This window comes from Rhinatrema bivittatum, chromosome 5 (genome assembly GCF_901001135.1).
Source record: "Rhinatrema bivittatum chromosome 5, aRhiBiv1.1, whole genome shotgun sequence".
Lineage (NCBI taxonomy): Eukaryota > Metazoa > Chordata > Amphibia > Gymnophiona > Rhinatrematidae > Rhinatrema > Rhinatrema bivittatum.
In genome coordinates, this window is record NC_042619.1 from 338,557,131 (window position 1) to 338,579,963 (window position 22,833).

General features: G+C 50.5%; 1 protein-coding gene across 1 annotated transcript in view; it reads right to left on the reverse strand.

Annotated features, from left to right (window-relative positions):
• SNRNP200 (small nuclear ribonucleoprotein U5 subunit 200) overlaps positions 1 to 22,833 on the reverse strand; it is a 915,618-nt gene that overhangs the window by 554,055 nt on the left and 338,730 nt on the right. The window contains exon 20 of the mRNA XM_029604465.1: positions 1,374 to 1,562. Within this exon, the coding sequence (XP_029460325.1) occupies positions 1,374 to 1,562 (189 nt within the window). The remainder of the gene's footprint in view (positions 1 to 1,373; positions 1,563 to 22,833) is intronic.

A 22,833-nucleotide genomic window follows, 5' to 3' on the forward strand; every position in this document is an offset into this window, starting at 1 on the left:
CAGGAAGACCTTGAGAGACTGGAAAATTGGGCATCCAAATGGCAGATGAAATTTAATGTGGATAAGTGCAAGGTGATGCATATAGGGAAAAATAACCCATGCTATAATTACACAATGTTGGGTTCCATATTAGGTGCTACAACCCAAGAAAGATCTAGGCGTCATAGTGGATAACACATTGAAATCGTCGGTTCAGGGTGCTGCGGCAGTCAAAAAAGCAAACAGAATGTTGGGAATTATTAGAAAGGGAATGGTGAATAAAACGGAAAATGTCATAATGCCTCTGTATCGCTCCATGGTGAGACCGCACCTTGAATACTGTGTACAATTCTGGTCGCCGCATCTCAAAAAAGATATAATTGCGATGGAGAAGGGACGGAGAAGGGCTACCAAAATGATAAGGGGAATGGAACAATTCCCCTATGAGGAAAGACTAAAGAGGTTAGGACTTTTCAGCTTGGAGAAGAGAAGACTGAGGGGGGATATGATAGAGATGTTTAAAATCATGAGAGGTCTAGAACGGGTAGATGTGAATCGGTTATTTACTCTTTTGGATAGTAGAAAGACTAGGGGGCACTCCATGAAGTTAGCATGGGGCACATTTAAAACTAATCGGAGAAAGTTCTTTTTTACTCAACGCACAATTAAACTCTGGAATTTGTTGCCAGAGGATGTGGTTAGTGCAGTTAGTATAGCTGTGTTTAAAAAAGGATTGGATAAGTTCTTGGAGGAGAAGTCCATTACCTGCTATTAAGTTCACTTAGAGAATAGCCACTGCCATTAGCAATGGTAACATGGAATAGACTTAGTTTTTGGATTGGCCTGGATTGGCCACTGTTGGAAACAGGATGCTGGGCTTGATGGACCCTTGGTCTGACCCAGTATGGCATTTTATGTTCTTACATCTGCTAGAGACAGAGAAATACTCGAGGGCTGAGGCCACTGCAAGGATGTACCTAGGGTAATGTCAGCTTTGGAACATTACTCCATCTTCATCTGTTAGCAGGGGAGCACAACCCAATGGTCCTGAGTCCATCTGGCTACATGCTAGGAAATTCCCCTATAGGAAGTGTCTCACAAGATAGCACCTGCTCTTTGGGGTGGGGGGGTCTTTCCCAAATAAGTACCACGAAGGTCAGCTTCTCACACGATGCAGGCACATAGTGTGACCTCCATCCCCTAAAGGGCATCTAACATGGCACTGGCATACAATATGACTCCTCAACCCACTGGAGGTATCTGACATAAAACAGACAGCATGACTTCTCACATGGGGGAAGCACATGACCACCTCAACCCCAAAAGCATGTTTCAAGGCAGAAACCCACAGTATGACCTCTCACATGGCAGAGATACACAGCGTCGCCTCTCACCTTGGCATTCTGGATGTTCCCTAGCACCACTTCTGCATTTAGCATGTCTGGAAGTTTCCACACCATTTGGCTCTCAATGGGCAGCTGCTGGTTGAGCAATGAAAGGTAGTACTGCAACTCTCCATGTGATGTGATCAGGATTCCTTCACCCTTTGTGTCATACTGTGGCCGTCCAGCCCTCCCAAGCATCTGAAATTAGAAACCCACATGTGCATCAACACATGGGAAATCCCAAGAAATAAAAATCACAGGAAAAAAATACTGAAATCACATTGATGAGCAAGTCAGTATTCGGCACTGGGGATCAGGAGACATCACAAAAACATCTCAGATCAGGACCTGGGTGTGACACCATGAGCAGTCTCTGGCTTACCAGAGGACAGATTCGTCTGGACTGTAGCTATCCTTTTGCAGTTTTTATTAATTACAAATAAAACTTAACATAACACAAGCCTTCTTAGCTTAGCAGTGCTAGAAACAAATATGCAGCAGTTTACTCCAAATTGTTTAGGAGGAAGTAGAAACTTTGCTAATCTCATCAGGGGCCTCTCTTGCCCTCTGGTCTATGGCATCGTATCCCTTTCCCCAGAGGAAATGCCCTGCAACCAGGATTCCCTTGTGGCTGTCTTAATGTGGACCAGGCTAAATGTCTAACGTACACTCCTTTACACTGGACAGAGAAGTAAGATATAGGAAAATTGGTTCTTACCTGCTAATTTTCGTTCCTAGTATACCCCAGATCAGTCCAGACAAGTGAGTTTATGCATCCCTACTTGCCAATGGAGGCAGAGAACAAAAACTTTGAGGCACTACTACTTAACAGAGTGCCACCTGCAGTCCCTCAGTATTGACCTGTACCCAAGCCATGATAGAGAATACCCAAACACCAGAAAATAACTACTCTCCTAAACAAACCTGGGTAATAAGTTGGAATGCCCAACCGAACTGACCCTTGAACTATGGTCAATATAACAAATTTTGAATCTCAACAAATTGGGAACTATATACAATTGCCTGCTGCAGAAAACAAAATTCTACTTTACTTAACCAGCAGCATCCAGAATCAAGAGAGGTCTTTCGAAAAATAATCAAAAAGGGACAGGCATCTGGACTGATCTGGGGTATTCCAGGAACGAAAATTAGCAGGTAAGAACAAATTATCCTTTCCTGTTCATACCCCAAATCAGTCCAGACAAGCCCCATTACACTGGGTGGGATCCCGAAAGACCTGCATGCAGCACACTTTCCCCAAAGGCGCCCTCCTCTGGGCCTCTGACATCCAAAGGGTAATGTTTAGTGAAAGTGTGCAAAGAGGACCATATTGCTGCCCAACAAATCTTCTGAGGTGACACCAACTGACACTCCACCCAGGAGGCTGCCTGTGCCCTAGTGGAATGTGCTCGCAACCCTTTGGGAATCAGCCAACCTTTACAAATATAGACCGAAACGATAGTCTCCTTCAACCAACGAGAAATTGTACTCAGATGCCTTGCCACCTTTCTTTGGGCCGTTGCATAACACAAAAAGATGGTCAGAGGTCCAAAATGCATTAGTGACCTTGAGATATGTCAGCAGAACCCAACGCACATCCAAAAGATGAAGTTCTCTTGCATGAGGCAAATCGGACATCAGATGAGAAAATCCTGGAAACTCGACCATCTGGCTAAGATGAAAAGTGGAGACCACCTTGGGCAAAAAGAAAGGAACCGCTCACAAGGAGACTCCGTCATCAGAAATCTGCAGAAAATGTTCCCTGCATGATAATGCTTGGAGCTCAAAAATCCATTTTGTCGAACAAATTGCCACCAGAAAGACTGTCTTCAGCGTAAGATCCTTCAGAGAATCCCTGCGCAAAGGTTCAAAGGGAGGACCACACAGAACCCCACAGAACCAAGTTAAAAATTCTAGGACAGACACAGCCAACGGACTGGAAGATGCAAATGTTTTACTCCCTTTAAGAATCCCTGTACATCTGGATGCGAAGCTAAAGGTTTAACCTGCAACCTTCCTCTGAAGCAGCCCAAGGCTGCAACTTGGACTCTGTGCAATTTATAGGCTAGACCTTTAGACAAGCCATCCTGTAAGACTTAGGCCACACTAGTCTGTAAGGGTTCAGCGTTATGGTCCTCACACCAGGTCTCAAACACTCTCCAAAACCTTGTATAAACCATGGAAGTGCAGGACCTTCTATAGCCTGAAGCAGAGTAGAAATCACAGGCTTGGAATACCCTTTCAAGCGGAAGCGTCGCCTTTCAAAAGCCAAGCCGCTAGACAAAAGCGATCTGCTTGTTCCGACAAGATGGGTCCCTGAAGCAGCAGACTCCCCATGTGGCTTAGTCACACAGGCCCGTCCACCACCAGATGGACCAGATCCACAAACCACGGACAAGGCCACTCCAGTGCCATGTTGTTCAATGTGACATAGCACTTGACTTATAAATGGCCACGGAGGGAAGACATACAACAGAATCCTCTCTGGCCAAGGCTGAACTAGAGCATCGATCCCTGCGGAGCCGAACACACTTCAGCGACTGAAGAACTTGGTCGCCTTGGCATTCTGTCCTGTTGCCATGAGGTCGAACTGGGGCTCTCCACACTTGCGCCGAAGAAGGGCAAAGGCTTCCGCTGACAATTCCCATTCTCCTGGATCAAGCCACTGCCTGCTGAGATAATCCACCTGCACATTGTCCACTTCCCACTACACGAGACACTGAGAGGGCTGTGAGATGAATCTCTGCCGAGGCAAAGAGCTCGTGAACTTCCTGGACTACCAGGCGAGACTTCATAGCACCCTGTCGATTGATATATGCCACCATTGATGCATTGTTCAAGAACACCCGTACTATCTGTCCCCGAAGCCGAGGGAGGAAGAACAGCAGTGCCTCCGAACCGCTTTCCTCTGGGGACCATTGGCCCTGAGCAGCTGAACCCTGACACATCACTCCCCAACCACTGAGACTGGCATCTGTAGTGACTACCACCCAGTCCGGAACCTCCAGAGGAGTTCCCTTCTCCAAACTGGACTGCGAATGCCACCAGAAGAGACTGGACCTGGCTTCCTCCTGGAGCGGTAATGGTAGCTGAAATTCCTCCGATACCGGGTTCCAATGGGACAGGAGAGCTTTCTGCAAGGGACACAGGTGCACAAAGGCCCATGTCCAGTGAAGAAGCCATGGACCCTAGGACTTGCATATAATCCCAGACCTTGGGAATCCATAGGTCCCGCAACCGGACTTGCAACTGCAACTTCAGGATCCTTTCCGGGGTGAGACCTACCCTGCCAATCCGGGTATCGAATTGCGGCCCCCAGACAATCCAAGGACTGGGATGGGTTTCAGCTGACTCTTCACCCGGTTTATCACCCAGCCCAGGGACTCCAAGCGCTGCAATCAATCATCGAATGGAGGGCAAGGCACTGCACTTCCGAACTTCGCCCGTATGAGCAATCGTCGAGATACGGGTGGACAAGAATCCACTCTTTCTGAGGGCTGCCGCACTACGACCATCAACTTCGTGAATGTTCTCGGCACTGTAGCCAGCCCGAAGGGCATAGCTTGAAACTGAAAATGCTTTCCCAGTACAGAAAAGCGCAGGAACCTGTGATGATCGACTCTGATATAAATGTGGAAATAGGCTTCAGTCAAATCGAGAGATGCCAGGAACTCTCCCTTGCGCACAGCCGCAATCATTGTCCTCAATGTTCATTCGAAAATGTGGAACCAGCAACACCGCATTGACATTTTGCAGATCCAGGATGGGCCAGAAGGAAGGCCCTCCTTCTTGGGAACCACAAAGTACATGGAATACCTTCCTTGACTGAGTTCCCCTTACGGTACCGGCAAAATGGCCTCCAATTGTTGCAAGCACAAGAGGTATCCCGCACCGCTAAACATTTGGCAGGCGAGGTGCAACGGGACACCACGAAGGCATCTTTGAGGGGCCGAGAAAATACTAACGCAAAGTCATCTCTTATGACTTCCAGTACCCACTGATCTGAAGTAATCCTGGTCCACTCCTCGTAGAAGTGGGATAATCTTCCTCCTACCGCCACGAGAGAGGAGTGGATCAGTCTCTTCATTGGGCGGATTTAACAGCTCCAGAGCCCTGTCCGGAACCTTCTCTGGATGGTCTGTGGGTTCCTCGAAAGGACCTGCTAACCATCCTGACACTGCTTTTGTGAAGAACCGGATGAGGTTCTGCTGGCTCGAAACCTCATCTCACGGAAGCAAGACTGCAGTGGAAAGGTCTTGTTAGCGCCCTTCTTATCCTCCGGCAACCTATTTCCCTTGGAGTCGGCCAGATGCTTCATCAGCTTCTCCAGGTCTTCACCAAACAGTAACTGGCCCTTAAAAGGGGAGATTAGCCAGTTGCGCCTTTGACCAAACATCTGCCAACCAGTTGCGGAACCATAAAAATGTCTCACAGCTACTGCAGAAAACCATATTCCTAGCGGAACTACAGAGGATATCAGAGAGCATCTGCCACATAAGCGAGCACCCTGATCCGCCCTCGGAGGAGCACTGGGTGTTGTCCTGTGCCTTCTACACCCAGCACAGACAAGCTCGCTGCATAAGGCTAGCGCAGACAGCAGCTCTAAAGCTCAGAGCAGAAACCTAAAAAAGCCTCCCCAACAGGATTTCCAGCTTTTGATCAGAACATCCTTCAAAGCTGCTGACCCTGCCACTGGAATGTTCGTCTTCTTAGTGACCGCAGACACCCCTGCATCCACCTTCGGTAATTTCCACCGCTACAAGATATTTTAGGGCAGGAGGTATAATCTGGCCATAGCCCTGGCCAAGCGCAAGCCAGCCTCTGGGGAATCCCACCCCCGGTCAATCAATTTCTGCATCTGCTTCGGCAAGGGGAAAATCATCGGCGGTCCACGCAGCTCCTCCAACAGAGGGTTTCCCCCCTCCATATCAGAGTCTTCTGGGGTCACTTTAACCCAGAGCTCTTCCAGAACCTGAGGGGCTGCAATTCATCCTTGTGAAATAACCAGACCACCCTAGGGTCATCTCCTTTGGCTAGAGAAACCTCATCCACATCCTGGTCCCCCAGCACTCCAGCACCCAAGTCTGCGCCTTGTCCAGCAGCCTCGTGTATGGAAGAACCCTGCGGATCATGGCTCAATGGATCATGCGAGTTAGGCGTTGTTGGATCCATGCCCTCAATCATCTGAGGAGACATCATCCCCCTAGCCCCAAAAGGCACAAGATGCCTCCATTCCGTGGAGGTGTCATAGCCCAAGGCTTCCTAAACCCACCTCAGGCCAACTAGAAGGCTGGACACTTAGCTGCCAGCTCCTGTCTGGCAAAATAGGTCTCATGCATATGCAGAACAAATCTGAAGAAAAACTACGGCGGTCCACCAGCTCACAGGCACTGAACTTCCATCCGCGCCCATAGGTACCTCCCTCACCCTCCCCTGTTGCCTGCAGTGCAGGACAAAGCGGGAGAGGGGAGTCCCTGCCTTCCCCATCCAAGATAGGGCTCCTGCCACATGGAGCTAAAATGGCTGCCGACTTCACCCCACCCCCACTCCTCGGGGCCTCCAGGCTGGGGCCTGTGGCACAAGTACAAGACCTGCTCCTATGGTGGCTACTACCTGGTGATTACTGCCCTTACTCAATAAGCCTTCACACAGTTAATGCAACTCCAACATTGCTCTCTGCTTCAACGGCAAGGAGAAATGTGGAAAAGAGGATTTGCATTCAGACAACAACCAACAAGGACTGAACCTCACAGTCTGGGTAAACAAATAAGCGTGGGGGTAGCTTGCTTAGTGCGGCGATTACTACCTTAAACCAATTAAGCCTGATACTTCACTTTGAATGCATATACAGCATTGCTCTCTGCTTCAAAGGCAGAGAGAAATGTGGAAAAGAGGATTTACATTCAGACAACATCCAACAAGGCATTGATCTGTGCAGTCTGGGTAAACAAGCATCAGGGTAACTTGCTTGATGCGGCGGTTATTACCCTTAACCATTAAGCCTTACGATTCACCTCTGATGCAACTCCAACATTACTCTGCATTAATGGCAGGCAGTGGCAGGAAATTTGAATCAAGCAATTACCAACAAGGACCCTGAACTTAGTGGTTGGTGAAACAGATAAGTATGGGAAAATAAGTGTGGGAGCTTGCTTGGCAGACTAGATGGGCCATTTGGTCTTTTTCTGCCATCATTTCTATGTATCTATGTAGTCTGTGAGGAGGTTCCCACACCTTCACTCACACAGGCCAGGCAAAGAAGGGCCACATTTAGGTGAGAGCGCCTCTGCCCACAGGCCCGACAGGATTTCCCACATACAGGAGTCTGCATGGCATTCAGCAGCAAGGCTGAGAGCTAAAAATAAACAGGAGAGCAGAAGAAAAACAACAGTTGCAGCTGTCGTTGTCCGGGTTCCTGGTTCTGAAAGAACAGGATGAGCCTCTCCTCCCCCGATACTAAACATGCACAGCTGCTGGGATGGAAAGAAACAAATAACTCGAAGGCCCTGACCATCTCCCAGACTCCCCAGCCCCCAAATGACACACAGAAAAGAATACTCTCCTGCTTCTGGGGCTCCAGGAAGCTGCAGCAGGCCAGTCAAGTAGGAAGGCCCTAAGGGAGAGCGAGGGAACTAGGGACCCCTGGCTTTCCCTCCCCCTGGAATCAAAGGTCGAGCCTAACAGGGATATCTAACCCCCTGCTCAAACAGAGCGAAGCCCCACAAAGGTGCCTAACACATCTGGAAGCTCCAGTCTTCTGTCTTCAAGTTCCTACACTAATCTAAGTTGTTGGGGTTTTTTTTTTTTTTTTTGTATCTAACAGACTTTAGATTAGCACCTCTACCATCTGCTGGAGACAGATAAATACTGAGTGACTGCAGGTGGCACTCTCGGTTAAGTAGCAGTGCCTCAAAGTTTTGTTCTCTGCCTCCATCTGCTGGTAGGGATGCATAAACCCACTTGTCTGGACAGATCTGGGGTATGAACAGGAACTGTTGGGAAGTCAAGAGGGATAACCATGACAACTTGAAAGGATGAAATCTCAATGCAGAGGTTAACAACAATGAGTCTTACAAGAGTTTTCAACCAGAGATCTATGCAGAAATATTCACATAGCAATGTTTTCTTCAAAATGCTTGACCAATTGAGCAGTGATACTGGAGAACTTACTTACCTGATAATTTCGTTTTCCTTAGTGTAGACAGATGGACCAATGGGTATAGTGTACTCCTGTTAGCAGTTGGAGACGGATCAGATTTCAATCTGACGTCAGCCCCTAGTACATATACCCCTGCAGGAAAGTGCAGCTCTTCAGTATTCTCCTTGAAAAGCATTGTGGATATATGTGTGACTGACTGATTGATGAACTTAATAATTTGATTAACTTGATTAACTTGAACTGGTTGATTGACTATAGCTGGAGACCGCCAGTGTACTCAACCAGAAAGCGTCGACACCCGGCAGGGTGGATGCCCTAGGTAAATGAAAACATGGCTTGCCCTCGAATTATTTGAAGACCATGCGTAACGGCAGCCAAGGGAGGGATGCTGAGTCCATCTGTCTACACCAGTGATGGCTAACCTATGACACGCGTGTCAGAAGTGACACGCCGAGCCGTTTTTGCTGACACGCGTAGTGTTTCGGGACGATCGAATTTTTTTTTTTAATTGGCTGCGCCGAGTCTTTTTTTTTTTTTTTTTATCGGCTGCGCCAACCCTTTAAAATTAGTTTTTTAGTATCCCCCCCCCAATGCCCCCGGGCGCATGCGGCGCAGCGACAGGCCCACGTCACCACAGCCCAAAGAAAAAGATCGCGTTTAAACGCGCTGATGCTCCTCCTCCTTCCTGTGCGGCCCCGGAAGTAAACTTTGCCGGAGCCGCGTGGGCAGGAAGGAGAGAAGCATCAGCGCGTGCAGAAGAGGAGCATCGCTTGCGCTTACGGGCCGCCGCGAATCCCAAGTCGCAGTGGCCCGAGAAGAGGAAGAAGCCCGGTAGCAGGGCCGCTGCAGAGCCCATCCTGCGGCGACCCGCGAAGAGGAGGCCGAGAGGTGAAAGAGAGGCTGAGGGTCTGTAGAGGGTGGGTGGGTGTGTGTGTGCGCGCGTGTATGAGATGAGTTGAGAGATTGTGTGTGAGGACCTGAATGTTTGCAGAGACTGCATGTGTTTGAGTAAGACAGCATGTGGGAGTGAGAGAGAGCCTGTGTGTGTGAGTCAGACAGCATGTGCCAGTGAGAGCCTGTGTGTATGAATGATTGTATGAGAGAGAGCGTGTGCCAGTGAGAGCCTGTGTGTATGAATGATTGTATGAGAGAGAGCGTGTGCCAGTGAGAGCCTGTGTGTATGAATGATTGTATGAGAGAGAGCATGTGACAGTGAGAGCCTGTGTGTGAGAGAGAGAAATGCATGTGAGAATGAGAACCTGACTGTGTGTTTGAGGGAAGAAGATGAAGAGAAAGGAAACAGAAAAAAAGACAATATAAAAGGAATTGGCAAAAAAAAAAAAAATAAGAAAGGGAAGGTGGAAAAAAAAAGTCTGTGACCAACCAATTAGAAAACAAAGATCAGACAGCAAAGGTAAAAAAAAAATTCTTTTTAGTGATTGGCACATGTAATCTTTGGGAATGTGCAAGAATAGCAACATCCACAGTAGTCATGTGGCAGCAGTGACAGTGGCAGCAGAGGAATGAGAGAGGTTCTGAGGTTGCTGGCAAAAGAGAGGGGGGGGTCTGCCTTCAGTGTGTGCATGTGTATGAATGGGACTCTGCCTGGGGGTGTATGTGTGTGAATGCATGGGTGCCTGCCTGGGGTCTGTGTGTGTGAGAATGAATTGGTGCCTGCCTGGAGGATGGAGCGGGAGTGGTGTGAAAATGACTGGGAGCCTGCTTGGGTGTGTGTGTATGTGAGGGAGCCAGTGAGTGTGAGAGCATGAGTGTGTATGAGAAAATCCAGGGGAGTAAGAGTTTGGGTGGAGGGGGAGAGAGTGTTTTAATTGAAGATTTAGCCGATGAAATTCAGCAACAAAAAAGTCACTAAGCAGGTAAGGTAAAGAATTATTTGTTTTTTGCTTTATTAATAAATACAGTACATATTAAAATTATAACTTTGTTATTAATTAGAGCTACAAATATCACAATTATGGATTTTTCTAGAAGTGACACACCACCCGAGTTATGCTCGGTTTTTTTATGAATTTTGACACACTGAGCTCAAAAGGTTGGCCATCACTGGGCTAGTCTGACTGCCCGCGCTTCTAGGACGTTGATGTTCCATCCCGCCTCTTCTGCGTTCCACTGCCCTTGGGCGGTTAACTCCTCGCAGTGTGCTCCCCATCCTCGTAGACTGGCATCTGTGGTGAGTAGGGTCCAGGTTGGGGAGGATAGTCTTGATCCCCGGCTCATGTGGCTGGCCTGCAGCCCCACCGTAGCTGGGTCCAAACTCTGCCCAGGAGTAATAGACGTATGGTGTAGTTCTGGGACCGTGGGCTCCACCGTGATAGGAGGGAGCGCTGTAGGGGCCTCATGTGGGCTCGCGCCCATGGCACAACTTCCAGGGTGGATGCCATCAGCCCAAGGACTTGCAGGTAATCCCATGCTGTGGGACGAGGATCGTTCAAGCAAGGTTTGCAGCCGGTTCCACAATTTTGATCTCCTTGTGGGGGTGAGGCTGACCTTGTCCTCTTTGGTGTCTAATTGGACTCCTAGGTATTCCAGCGACTGTGAGGGCTGTAGGGAGCTTTTGTTTGTGTTGACCACCCATCCTAGGCTCTCCAGTAGAGTTATGACTCTGCTGGTTGTTTGGCGGCTTTCCTCTGGTGACTTTGCCCTGATCAGCCAGTCGTCCAGGTAAGGGTGCACGAGGATTCCTTCCTTCCTCAGTGTTGCCGCCACCACTACTATTACCTTGGTGAACGTCTGGGGTGCTGTGGCTAACCCGAAGGGTAGTGCCCGGAACTGGTAGTGACGGTTCAGGACTTTGAAGCGTAGGTAACGATGGTGTTCCTGATGAATTGGGATGTGTAGGTAGGCCTCCGAAAGATCCAGGAATGTGAGAAACTCTCCGTGTTGTATCGCCCTTATTACGGATCGTAGGGTTTCCATGTGGAAGCAGGGAATCCTCAGGTGGCGGTTGACCAATTTGAGGTCCAGGATGGGCCTGAATGTTCCCTCTTTCTTGGGGACGATAAAATAAATGGAATAATGCCCAGTATTTAATTCTTGTGGAGGCACTGGGGTTATGGCCTCGAGGGCCAAGCCTGAACAGTGTAGCTTCCACTGCCGCCCTCTTGGAGAGGTCGTGGCAGGGGGACTCCACGAACTTGTCTGGAGGGATTCGTAGAAAATCCAGGTAGTACCCCTCCCGAATAATGGCTAGGACCCACTTGTCCGAAGTTATCTCGACCCATCTGCGGTAGAATAGGGCTAGTCTGCCCCCTATGGCTTCTTCCCTTGGATGGGATTGCATCAGTAGCATGGGTCCTTCTTAGTGTTTGGGTAATTGCCAGGTTCTTGTGGCCTGGTTTTGGCCTCTGTTGGAAACAGGATGCTGAGCTCGATGGACCCTTGGTCTGACCCAGCATGGCAATTTCTTATGTTCTTATAGGTCGGCTGAATCTCATTGAGGGTGCGGCTGGGGCCTGTACCCGAGTTGGTTCCCCTCTTGTTGTGCTTGGTCCGAAAGGACTGGTTCCTGCCCGTAGGGCGGGGGGCTTGATAGTTGCTCCTGTAAGGAATGAAGCGCTGTGAATTTCTGCCCCGGAGGACCTGGGGAAGGGTCACTGGTTTCTCTTCATCTTATCCTCCGGTAGGTGCGGCAATGGGGACTCGCCCCATTTGTCGGCTAGTTTCTCTATTTCGCTGCCGAACAAGAGGGATCCTTTGAAGGGCATCCTCTTGAGGCACGTTTTGGAAGATGCGTCGGCCGACCAGCTTCGGAGCCAGAGTTGCCTCCTGGCCGCCACCGCAGAGGACACCCCTCTGGCCGCGGTGCGCACTAGGTCGGAGGCAGCGTCCGCAAGGAATGATACTGCTAGTTCCATGTCTTCTTCCGGGGTGTTGTTCCTGGTTTGTGATAAGCAAGGCACGTGTCACCATGGTGCAGTAGGCCGCAATTTGTAGAGACATAGCGGCTACGTCAAATGACTGTTTGAGGATGGACTCCAGCCGCCGGTCATGTGCATCCTTGAGCGCAGCTCCTCCCTCCACTGGGATGGTAGTGCGCTTGGAGACTGCATAGACCATGGCATCAACTCTTGGGCATGCAAGATTTTTGGTTGCCGGGTACAGGGCTGACAAAGCTCGTCCCCCCTTGAATGTGGACTCCAGAGCATTCCATTCCAGGTCAATCAGCTGCTGTGCTGCTTGTAACCGAGGGAAATGGTGAGAAGTCTGTCGAAGACCCTCCAGCAGGGGGTTCGGTTTAGGTTCCCCCGAAGTACCTGGGCCTGGGATAGCGAGCTCCGTCAGGCATTGGTTGACCAGGTCCGGGAGCTCGTCCATTGTGAAGAAGCGTCTCATGGTTCGGTGAGGCTCTGTCCCCGGGGGAAGCTCCCCCTCCTCTAAGGGTTCGGCTTCCTCCTAAGTGATATCCGAGTACCCATAGGTGGGGCTTCTGGGTAGTAGAAGCCTGTGCCTAGGTCTTGAAGGGCCTGGGGCATGAGGGTCCTCCTGTGGAGCATGTGGCTGGTCAGCCTGAGATTCAGTTTGCATTTGAACAAAGGTGTGAATCCCCTTGAAGAACTCCACCCATGAGATCGACGCTGGGTGAAAGCTGGGGGGCGCTGGTTCCTTGGGGGTCCCCGTCTGTAGGGAAGTCCCCCTGGCTAGGTCCGGGGTACCCCCTGAGGAGCTAGAACTGAGCTCTGGGTGGGACTGGCCCTGGACTGGGTCTCCCAGGGCCTCTTCACACTGCGTGCACAGGGCGTCAGCCTCCTTGCTTTGTGCGGCTCTGATGTGGCATGCTGGGCAGAGGCCTTGAGCCTTTATCCCTGTTTCTGGAGGTGCCATGGCTATCGGCGCGTAAACTCTTATGCGCTCCGGTGCGCTTAAGATGAGCGTGTAGTTGTGCACGCAGCTGTGCGTTCAGCCGTAGATATGCGCCCGGCTCTGTGCGCGCAAGGTTTTATGTGCGTGTAAGTTTATGCGCACAAGTGCTTTGTGCGCCTAGCTCGATTGTGCGCTCTCGAACGGCGAGGTGAATAGGGCCAAGATGGCGACGGCGAGCACGCGGGCAATATGGTGACCCCCTCGGAGGGTCTCCATGTGGGTAGACCCTCGGAAATAGCCGGGGCCTGGCCCTGTTAGGGCGGATCAACCCGGTGGCACTGGTCCCGGCCGGTGACCTGTGCTCCTCCTCGATCCTCGGAGACCGGACTCAAGCAGAAGATTTCTACCTTACCTTGTCTTTGGCACTTCCTGGTTTCGTCCCGGGCGGTCTCCGGCTGCGGGGGGAGAGGGCAAATACCTTCACCGCCGCGCTTGAGGGTGCACCCGCTGCCTCTCAGCTGCGCCCGAGTATCAGGGGCTAGGTCCTCACCGCAATTCGGCCGCAGGACCGAGGCTTACCTCTGATGGACCACGGAAATCACCTCGAGAATCTCAACTTGGGGAGGGACCCGAGGGTATCACCGCAGGAGAGTGGGGCTCGTCTTCAGGTAGGTTTCTTCTTTAAATTTGGATTTTTCTTCTTTGAATTTGGTTCTAACACTGTGAGACTGTGCAGATAATCCCTAACTGCTATGGAGACGGAAAATACTGAAGAGCTGCACTTCCTGCAAGGGTATATGTACTAGGGGCTGGCGTCAGATTGAAATCTGATCCGTCTCCAACTGCTAACAGGAGTACACTATACCCATTGGTCCTGAGTCCATCTGCTACACGCTTGGAAATTCTTATTACCGAGAGAACCCACTGATCCTATGCAATCTTGATCTACTCCCAGTAGAATTCCGCCAGCCGGCCCGGCCTTGCTTCATTGGGAGGACTTGACTACAGCTGCTTCCCCTGTGGAGTGAACCCTGAAAGGCCTTCGTGCGCCGCGAAAGCACTGACCCCAATTCGAGTCCCGCGGTTGAAAAGCCTTCTGCGACTGCGAAGCAATAGGACCTCTGGAAGGACGCTATCGCCTGCTGTCCCAGAAACGGGACCGGGCCTGAAACCCCTGGCAATTTCTAGGCTTATCCTCCGGTAATTTATGTACCTTTGTTTCACTCAACTGTTTGATAAGCTGTTCCCCAAACAAGAGACGACCCTTAAAAGGCAAGAAACCTAAACGATCCTTACAGAAAACTTCCGCAGACCAGTGACGTACCCACAGCAAGCGACGTGCTGTGACCGAACTCATCACCCGAGAAAAGGAACGCACTAAGTCATACAGCGCATCCGCCACATTTGCAACTGACGATTCCTCCGTGGTCAGCCTCCGTGTCGGAACCAGCTGGGCCATGCTGGAAATTCTGCACCCAGGGTAAAAATGTCCTTTGCATAAAACCTGAGCAAATGGCAGCCAGGAGTCCTAACGCCACCCCCTCAAAAATTCTCTTGAGGTGGAGCTCCAATTTTCGATTCTGGACATCTTTGAGTGCCATGGCTCCCTCCCACCGGGATCGTAGTCTTCTTAGTGACCACGGAAACCACCACATCCACTTGCGGCAGCGCAAACAGTTCCAATGTTTGTTCTGGTAAGAGGTAAAGCTTAGCCATAGCTCCACCCACTCTCAAACTGGAGTCAGAGGAATCCCACTCATGTTCCACTAAGTGCCGCACCGACCTGTGATAGGGAAACGTGGAAGGAGGGGCCCGAAGGCTGTCGAGGACAGGATAAGAAAATTATTCCTTACCTGCTAATTTTCGTTCCTGTAGTACCACGGATCAGTCCAGACAGTGGGTTATGTCTCCCTTCCAGCAGGTGGAGTCAGAGCAAAACTCGAAAGCTGGCCTCTTATAAACTGGAGCGCCCTCTGTCCCCGAAGTAATATATAGAAACATGGAAATGACAGCAGAAGAAGACCAAACGGCCCATCCAGTCTGCCCAGCAAGCTCTGCACTTTTTTTTTTTTTTCATGCTTATCTGTTTCTCTTGGCTCTTAGTAACCTTTTGGTTCTTTTTCCCTTCCACCCCCACCATTAATGTAGAGAGCAGTGTTGGAGCTGCATCTAAGTGAAATATCTAGCTTAATTAGTTAGGGGTAAGTAACCGCCGCAATAAGCAAGCTACACCCATGCTTATTTGTTTACCCATACTATGTAATTCAGTGCTTGTTGGTTGTCCGTATATAGATCCACTTTTCTTCATTCCCCCTGCCGTTGAAGCAGAGAGCTATGCTGGATATGCTTGAAGTGTCAGACTTTCTCCCCTGCCGTTGAAGCAGAGAGCTATGCTGGATATGCTTGAAGTGTCAGACTTTCTCCCATGCCGTTGAAGCAGAGAGCTATGCTGGATATGCATTGCAAGTGAAGTATCAGGCTTGTTTGGTTTGGGGTAGTAACTGCCATAAAAAGCAAGCTACTCCCTGCTTTTTTTTTTTAATGCAAATCTTTTTTTTTCCCACATTCATTTACGTCCTGTAGACTTTATGGATCCACAGTGTTTATCCCAAGCCCCTTTGAAGTCTTTCACACTTCTGATCTTCACCACTTCCTCCAGAAGGGCATTCCAGGCATCCACCACCCTCTCCGTGAAGAAATACTTCCTGACATTGGTTCTGAGTCTTCCTCCCTGGAGCTTCAAATCGTGACCCCTGGTTCTGCTGATTTTTTTCTGACGGAAAAGGTTTGTCATTGTCTTTGGATCATTAAAACCTTTCAAGTATCTGAAAGTCTGTATCATATAACCTCTGCTCCTCCTTTCCTCCAGGGTATACATATTTAGATTCTTCAATCTCGCCTCATAAGTCATTCGATGAAGACCATCCACCTTTTTGGTCGCCCTTCTCTGGACCGCCTCCATCTTGTCTCTGTCTCTTTGGAGATACGGTCTCCAGAACTGAACACAGTATTCCAGGTGAGGCCTCACCAAGGACCTGTACAAGGGGATAATCTCTTCCCTTTTCCTTCTCGATATTCCTCTCTCTATGCAGCCCAGCATTCTTCTGGCTTTAGCTATCGCCTTGTCACATTGTTTCGCCAACTTCAGATCATTAGACACTATCACCCCAAGGTCTCTCTCCTGCTCCGTGCACATCAGCCCTTCTCCCCCCATCAAATACAGTTCATTCGGATTTCCACTCCCCATATGCATGACTCTGCATTTCTTGGCATTGAATCTCAGCTGCCATATCTTCGACCACTCTTCCAGCTTCCTTAAATCCCGTCTCATTCTTTCCACTCCTTCCGGCGTGCCCACTCTGTTGCAGATCTTAGTGTCATCCGCAAAAAGACAAACCTTACCTTCTATCCCGTCCGCAATGTCGCTCACAAAGATATTGAACAGGACCGGTCCCAACACAGATCCTTGCGGTACACTGCTTAAAACTGCTCTCTCTTCAGAGAGAGTTCCAGTTACCATCACACATTGTCTTCTGTCCGTCAACCAGTTTGCAATCCAGGCCACCACCTCGGCACTCACTCCTAAGCTTCTCATTTTATTCACCAGTCTCCTGTGCGGGACTGCATAAAAAATAAGAATATCAAAGCCAGAGAAAAACGTTTGGATTGATCAAGGAATCATAAAATACTCAATGTATGAACCGCATCAAAATTTTGGAAGAAACATGCCAACAGGCAAAAAACTTGCAACGTGAACCAACTGGTAAGAACAGTAATAACAGCAGAGAGCAGATAGGAAAACAGATGCTGGTAAGGAGTACTGCTATCCCAAACCCATGAATCTGAGGGTGGCAGTCTGGACTGATCCGTGGTACTACAGGAACGAAAATTAGCAGGTAAGGAATAATTTTCTTTTCCCTATACGTATACGGATCAGTCCAGACAGTGGGATGTACCAAAGCTTCCCTACGTAGGGTGGGCCCCGGATAACCCGGCTCGAAGGACCTGGTCGCCAAAGGAGCCAAACCCAGGTGCAAAGGTATGCAACGATTTCCATGCAGCAGTTCTACATATCTCCTGCCGCAAGACAGATCGACTCTCGGCCCAGGAGGTTGCTTGAGCATGGAGCGAATGAGCCTTGATGCCAACCAGAGGGTGACGGCCGACACCAATATAAGCTGAGGCAATGGCATCCTTCAACTAGCACGCGATTGTGGTTTTGGATTGTGGTTCCAGAGAACAGGTGGTCCGATAAGTGAAACTCATTGGTGACCTCCAGATAACGAATAAGAACCCGCTTGACATCCAGTTTCCAAAGTTCCAGCCGAACCTCAGCGGCGAAGGAAGGAAGTTCCACCGACTGATTCAGATGAAAAGGCGAAACCACCTTAGGCAAGAAAGAGGACACTGTAGACAGGGACACCCTGGAGTCCGTAAAACAAAGAAAAAGTTTCTCTGCAGGATAGAGCCTGCAACTCCGAGATCCGCCACACAGAACAAATGGACACAAGGAAGGCTGCCTTGAGGGTGAGCTCCTTGAGAGATGCGCTCCGCAAAGGTTCAAATGGCGGGCCGGTGAGCACCCAAAGGACCAAGTTGAGACTCCACGAATGACAGAGGAGGTGAATCTGTGGCCTGACATGCTTTACTCCTTTCAAGAATCGGACGATATCCGGATGAGCAGAAAGAGGAGCTGCCTCCTGATGACGAGCCAGAGCCCCAATTGCTGCGACTTGAACCCGCAGGGAATTGTATGCCAAGCCCTTGTCCAGGCCACGCTATAGGAAAGACAAAACATGTGCAATGGAAGCCCGGCGCGGAGCGACGTCCATGGAAGCGCACCAAGCCTCAAACACTTTCCAGATCCAAACATAGGAAATGGAGGTGGACGTCTTTCGTGCCTTGAGGAGTGCAGAGATGACTGCTTCTGGATAGCAGTGTCTCCTCAACCTCCGCCGTTCAAAAGCCATGCCGCGAGACAGAAGCGATCTGCCCAGTCTAAAAATACTGGCCCTTGGCACAGAAGGTTTGGTAGAAGTCCGGGGCGGAAAGGACCGTCAACCACTAGGTTGACATGGTCTGCAAACCATGGTCTTCGAGGCCATTCCAGGGCCACCAGAATGACAGGCCTCTGATGAAGCTCTATTCTGTGCAGCACCTTGCCCACCAGGGACCATGGCGGGAATACATAGAGGAGGAGATTTTGCGGCCAGGGAAGGACAAGAGCATCCACGCCCTCTGCACCATGTTCTTGGTGGCGGCTAAAGGAGCGGGGAGCCTTCGCGTTCCGGAGCATCGCAATCAAGTCCAGGTGTGGGGCTCCCCATCTGCTGAAGAGGAGCGACACCGCTTCCTTGGAGAGCTCCCACTCCCCTGGATCTATGTGTTGTCTGCTTAGGAAGTCCGCCTGAATGTTGTCGACCCCGGCTATGTGGGACACGGCGAGGCGAGAAAGGTGCAGCTCCGCCCACACCATCAGCTTGTCCGCTTCCCGCGCAACATGTTGGCTCCTCGTCCCTCCTTGGTGATTGATGTATGCCACCGTGGTTGCATTGTCAGAGAGGATCCGCACCGCTTGACGATGAACCAAAGAGAGGAATTGCTGCGGGGCGAGACGGACCGCTCTGGTCTCCAGTCGGTTGATCGGCCATGAGGCCTGGAGTGACGTCCAAAGTCCCTGAGCCGACTGTCGCTGGCACACTGCTCCCCAACTGGAAAGGCTTGCATCCGTTGTGACAATCACCCACTGTGGGACCTCCAGATCCACTCCCTTCAGCAAGTGGTCGAGGCTGAGCCACCAGCCCAGGCTTTGGCTGGCTATATCGGGCAACGAAAGTAGGGCTTGAAAATCCTGAGATACCAGCTTCCAGCGGGAGAGTAACGCTCTCTGTAGGGGGCGCATATGCGCAAAAGCCCATGGCACTAAATCTATAGTAGAAGCCATAATGCCTAGGACTTGGAGGTAATCCCATGCTGTGGGAAGTTGGAGGCTCCGGAAGCGCTGGACCTGCATTACAAGAGACTGAACCCGATCCTGGAGCAGGAAGACTTTCCCGGCGATGGTATCAAAGCGTGCTCCTAAGAAGTCTAGGGTCTGACCCAGCCCAGGGAGCTGAGAAGGTGCAAGACTCCTTCCACCGCTTGAAGACAATTCTTTAGACTTCGCCTGAACGAGCCAGTCGTCCAGTTAGGGATGGACTAAGATTCCTTCCCGACGTAGAGCAGCTGCCACCACTACCATGATCTTGGTGAAGGTGTGGGGAGCCTTCGCCAACCCGAACGGTAAGGCCTGGAACTGGAAATGTTGGCCGAGGACCTTGAAACGCAGGAAGCGTTGATATGCTTTGAAGATAGGGATGTGGAGATACGCCTCCGTCAGGTCCAAGGAGGCCAAGAATTTCCTGCGGTGCACCACAGCCACGACTGACCGCAAGGTCTCCATATGATGTCACTTCGAACTCAGTCTAAGGAATGAGATAATTACCAATCTCATAACCAGTTATATTTTATTTATTTGTTGCTTTTCCGCTCTACCTTTCTTCCTGGCTACTCTAGCCCCCAAGTTCAATGCCCTTGTTTTATGTAACTTTGCTTGATTCAGCCTTCTCGTTTTTTGTTACACTTGTTCATCCCCTAAGTTCCATGTAAACCGGCCTGATGTGAATTCTATTCGTGAAGTCCGGCATAGAAATATATATTAAATAAATAAATAAATAAATAAATATGAAAGTGAGGCACCTTGAGAGCCTTGTTGATTAGCTTGAGGTCCTGGATGGGACGAAAGGAGCCTTCTTTCTTGGGAACCACGAAGTAGACAGAATAATGGCCTAATCCTTGTTCCCTCGATGGCACCGGGAGGATGGCCCCGAGGGCCAAGAGGCGGTCGAGCGTCTGTTGGACCATGGCCTGCTTCTGAAGGCTTCCACAGGGGGAGAAGAGGAACCTGTCCCTTAGGGGTCGAGCAAACTCCAAAGCGTAGCCGTGTCGTAGAATGTCTAAGACCCATTGATCTGAGGTGATCTTGACCCACTCCTTATAGAAGAAAGATAGGCGGCTGCCTATCCTGGGAATGGAAGATTGGGTCGGCAAGCCTTCATTGGGAAGACTTGGCAAGAGCCCCATGGGGGAGGTTGTCTCGAACTGTTCTCTGGCCATGAAAGGGTTGAGACCAGGACAGAGAGCGTGAGGAAGGTGGCCTTTGTGCTGGAGGCCTGGTCTGACGAAACAGTCGTTGCCCACAGAAGCAAGATCTGGAAGACCTGAAGGCCAGAAAGGTCCTTGGCCGATCTTCTGGCAGCTTATGGACTTTGTTCTCCCCGAGTGACTTGATGAGCTGTTCCAAGTCCTCCCCAAAAAGCAAATTTTAAAAGGAAGTGATCCCAATTGTGCCTTGGAAGACGAATCCGCCGACCAGTTGTGAAGCCAAAGGAGCCGCCTAGATGAGACCACTGAAACCATGGACTTGGCAAGGAGGAGGTCATAAAGAGCATCCGCCCCATATGCCATGAGTGCTTCCAGGCGCTCAGCCTGATGAGCTTCCTCGGGCGGCAAATCCTAGGCACTGAGCAGTTGCTGTAGCCAACGGAGTCCTGCTCGCTGCATGAGAGAGCTGCAGACACAGCACGGACCCCCAGAGCAGACACCTCAAAAATCCGTTTGAGGTAGACTTCCAACTTACAGTGCTGCAGATCCTTTAGGGCCGTTCTGCCAGTAACCGGAATCGTGGTGCGTTTAAGTAACCACCGACACTGACGTGTCCACTTTAGGGACCCTCAGGAGCTCCAGGTACTCTTCAGGTAGAGGGTAGAGCTTATCCATAGCTCTGCCCACCTTGAGAAGACTCCGGCAAATCCCATTCTCTAGTCAACAGTTGCAGTAGCATCGGACGGAAAGGGAAAGTTCGAGAAGAAGGGCGTAGACCGGCAAGGAGCAGGTCGCCCTTCTGGGATGATGCAGTAAGAGCAGGAGGGTCCAGTGGGGTATCTATGTCCGGCTCGGCTAGGATGTGAGGAATCAGGGGGTCCAACCCGTCCCTTTGAAAGAGACGCAGAACCCTTGGATCATCCCCTTCCATCTGCACAGGAGAAGAAAGGTCATCCATGTCTGGATCATCCAGAGCGAATACAGGTGGTACTACCCGTATCCGGGAGCTGGCTGCTGTCCCCCTGCTCCAGGGGGGGCCCGACTGGCTCCTACAGTACCCCCGGGTTGGGAGATCCATATGTCATCCTGGGATCCAGAAAGCTGACCACTGCCTGGATCTGACCAACCAATTACTTTAGGAGGTAGAGGCCTCGCAGCAGAGCCCTGCTGGTGGCTCATGCTGGCCAAATATGCACTGTGTAACAATAAAATGAAATCAGTGGAGAAAGGACCAGGGGAAGGGCCCGACGGAGCAAACACCGGAAGGGGGGGGGGCCCACGGGCTGAGCTGAAGGAGGCTGCTGCTCCAAGTCCAGGGGAGTCACTAGAGAGGTCTGGAGGAAAATAGAGGTCTGAGTCACTACGGAGCCTTACCAGCAGCCGACATCTTTCTTCACTGTTGAAACTTTTTTTTTTTTTTTTTTTTTAACTTTAACAAATTAACAAAACACTAAGAGGGAAGTTTCTCTCCTGCAGCTGCGAGGAGCTGTCCAGCGCAACTCAGTTCCTGAATACCAGGAGAGAAACAAAACCCTGAGAAAAAAGAAGGGCTGAAAGCCGCACGGCCAGCCTTGTGAAAGGAGGGATCTGGACCACCAGATTTACACTCCACGGAACAAATGGACCTCAACTGATCCACCTCAACCGAACAGGGAATGGTTCCCCAAGAACCAGTCCCCTGGGAGGAAGGCTCACCCAAAATACTATAAAAATAATCTTAAAAAAAAAAAAAAAAAAGCAAGGGTAGAGAAGAACTGCAGGTTTATGCACCCACCATCTGCTGGAGACAGAGAAATACTGAGCTACTGCAGGTGGCACCAGGACTTTTAAGCAGTGTCAGCTAGGCTTTTCTCTGTCTCCATCTGCTGGCAGGGTTGAATAAACCCAGGAGTCTGGACTGATTCGGGTACACACAGAGAACCATGTTTATCCCTTGGGGAGCCGGAGCAGGGGTTACTGAAGTGCCCTCTCACGCTGAGAAAGCCATCTCGGAATTTCTCAGTTCCGGGGAGCTGTCGGATAAGATCATCGTCGAACCATCCTCTGACTAGGATGGACCAGACTTGGAAAATGTTTGAGAATCCAGTCCTCCCTGGGCTTCCTCACAGTGTTGAGACAGGCAGGACTCCAGGTCGGGCTGTGCTGCTCTGATGTGGCAGGCCGCACAAACGGAGTGTCATCTGAGTTTCTTTGCTGCTGGGCCATTGCCTCTGCGTTTGGTGCACGGCGTGCACAGGTAATGCGCCTGGATAAGCATGTGCTCAGCTATGCGTATAGTTATGTGCGCATGGCTATGTGCTTGTAAAAGCGCCCGTTGTGCGCCCAAGAGGCTAGCCAAAGGGGGGG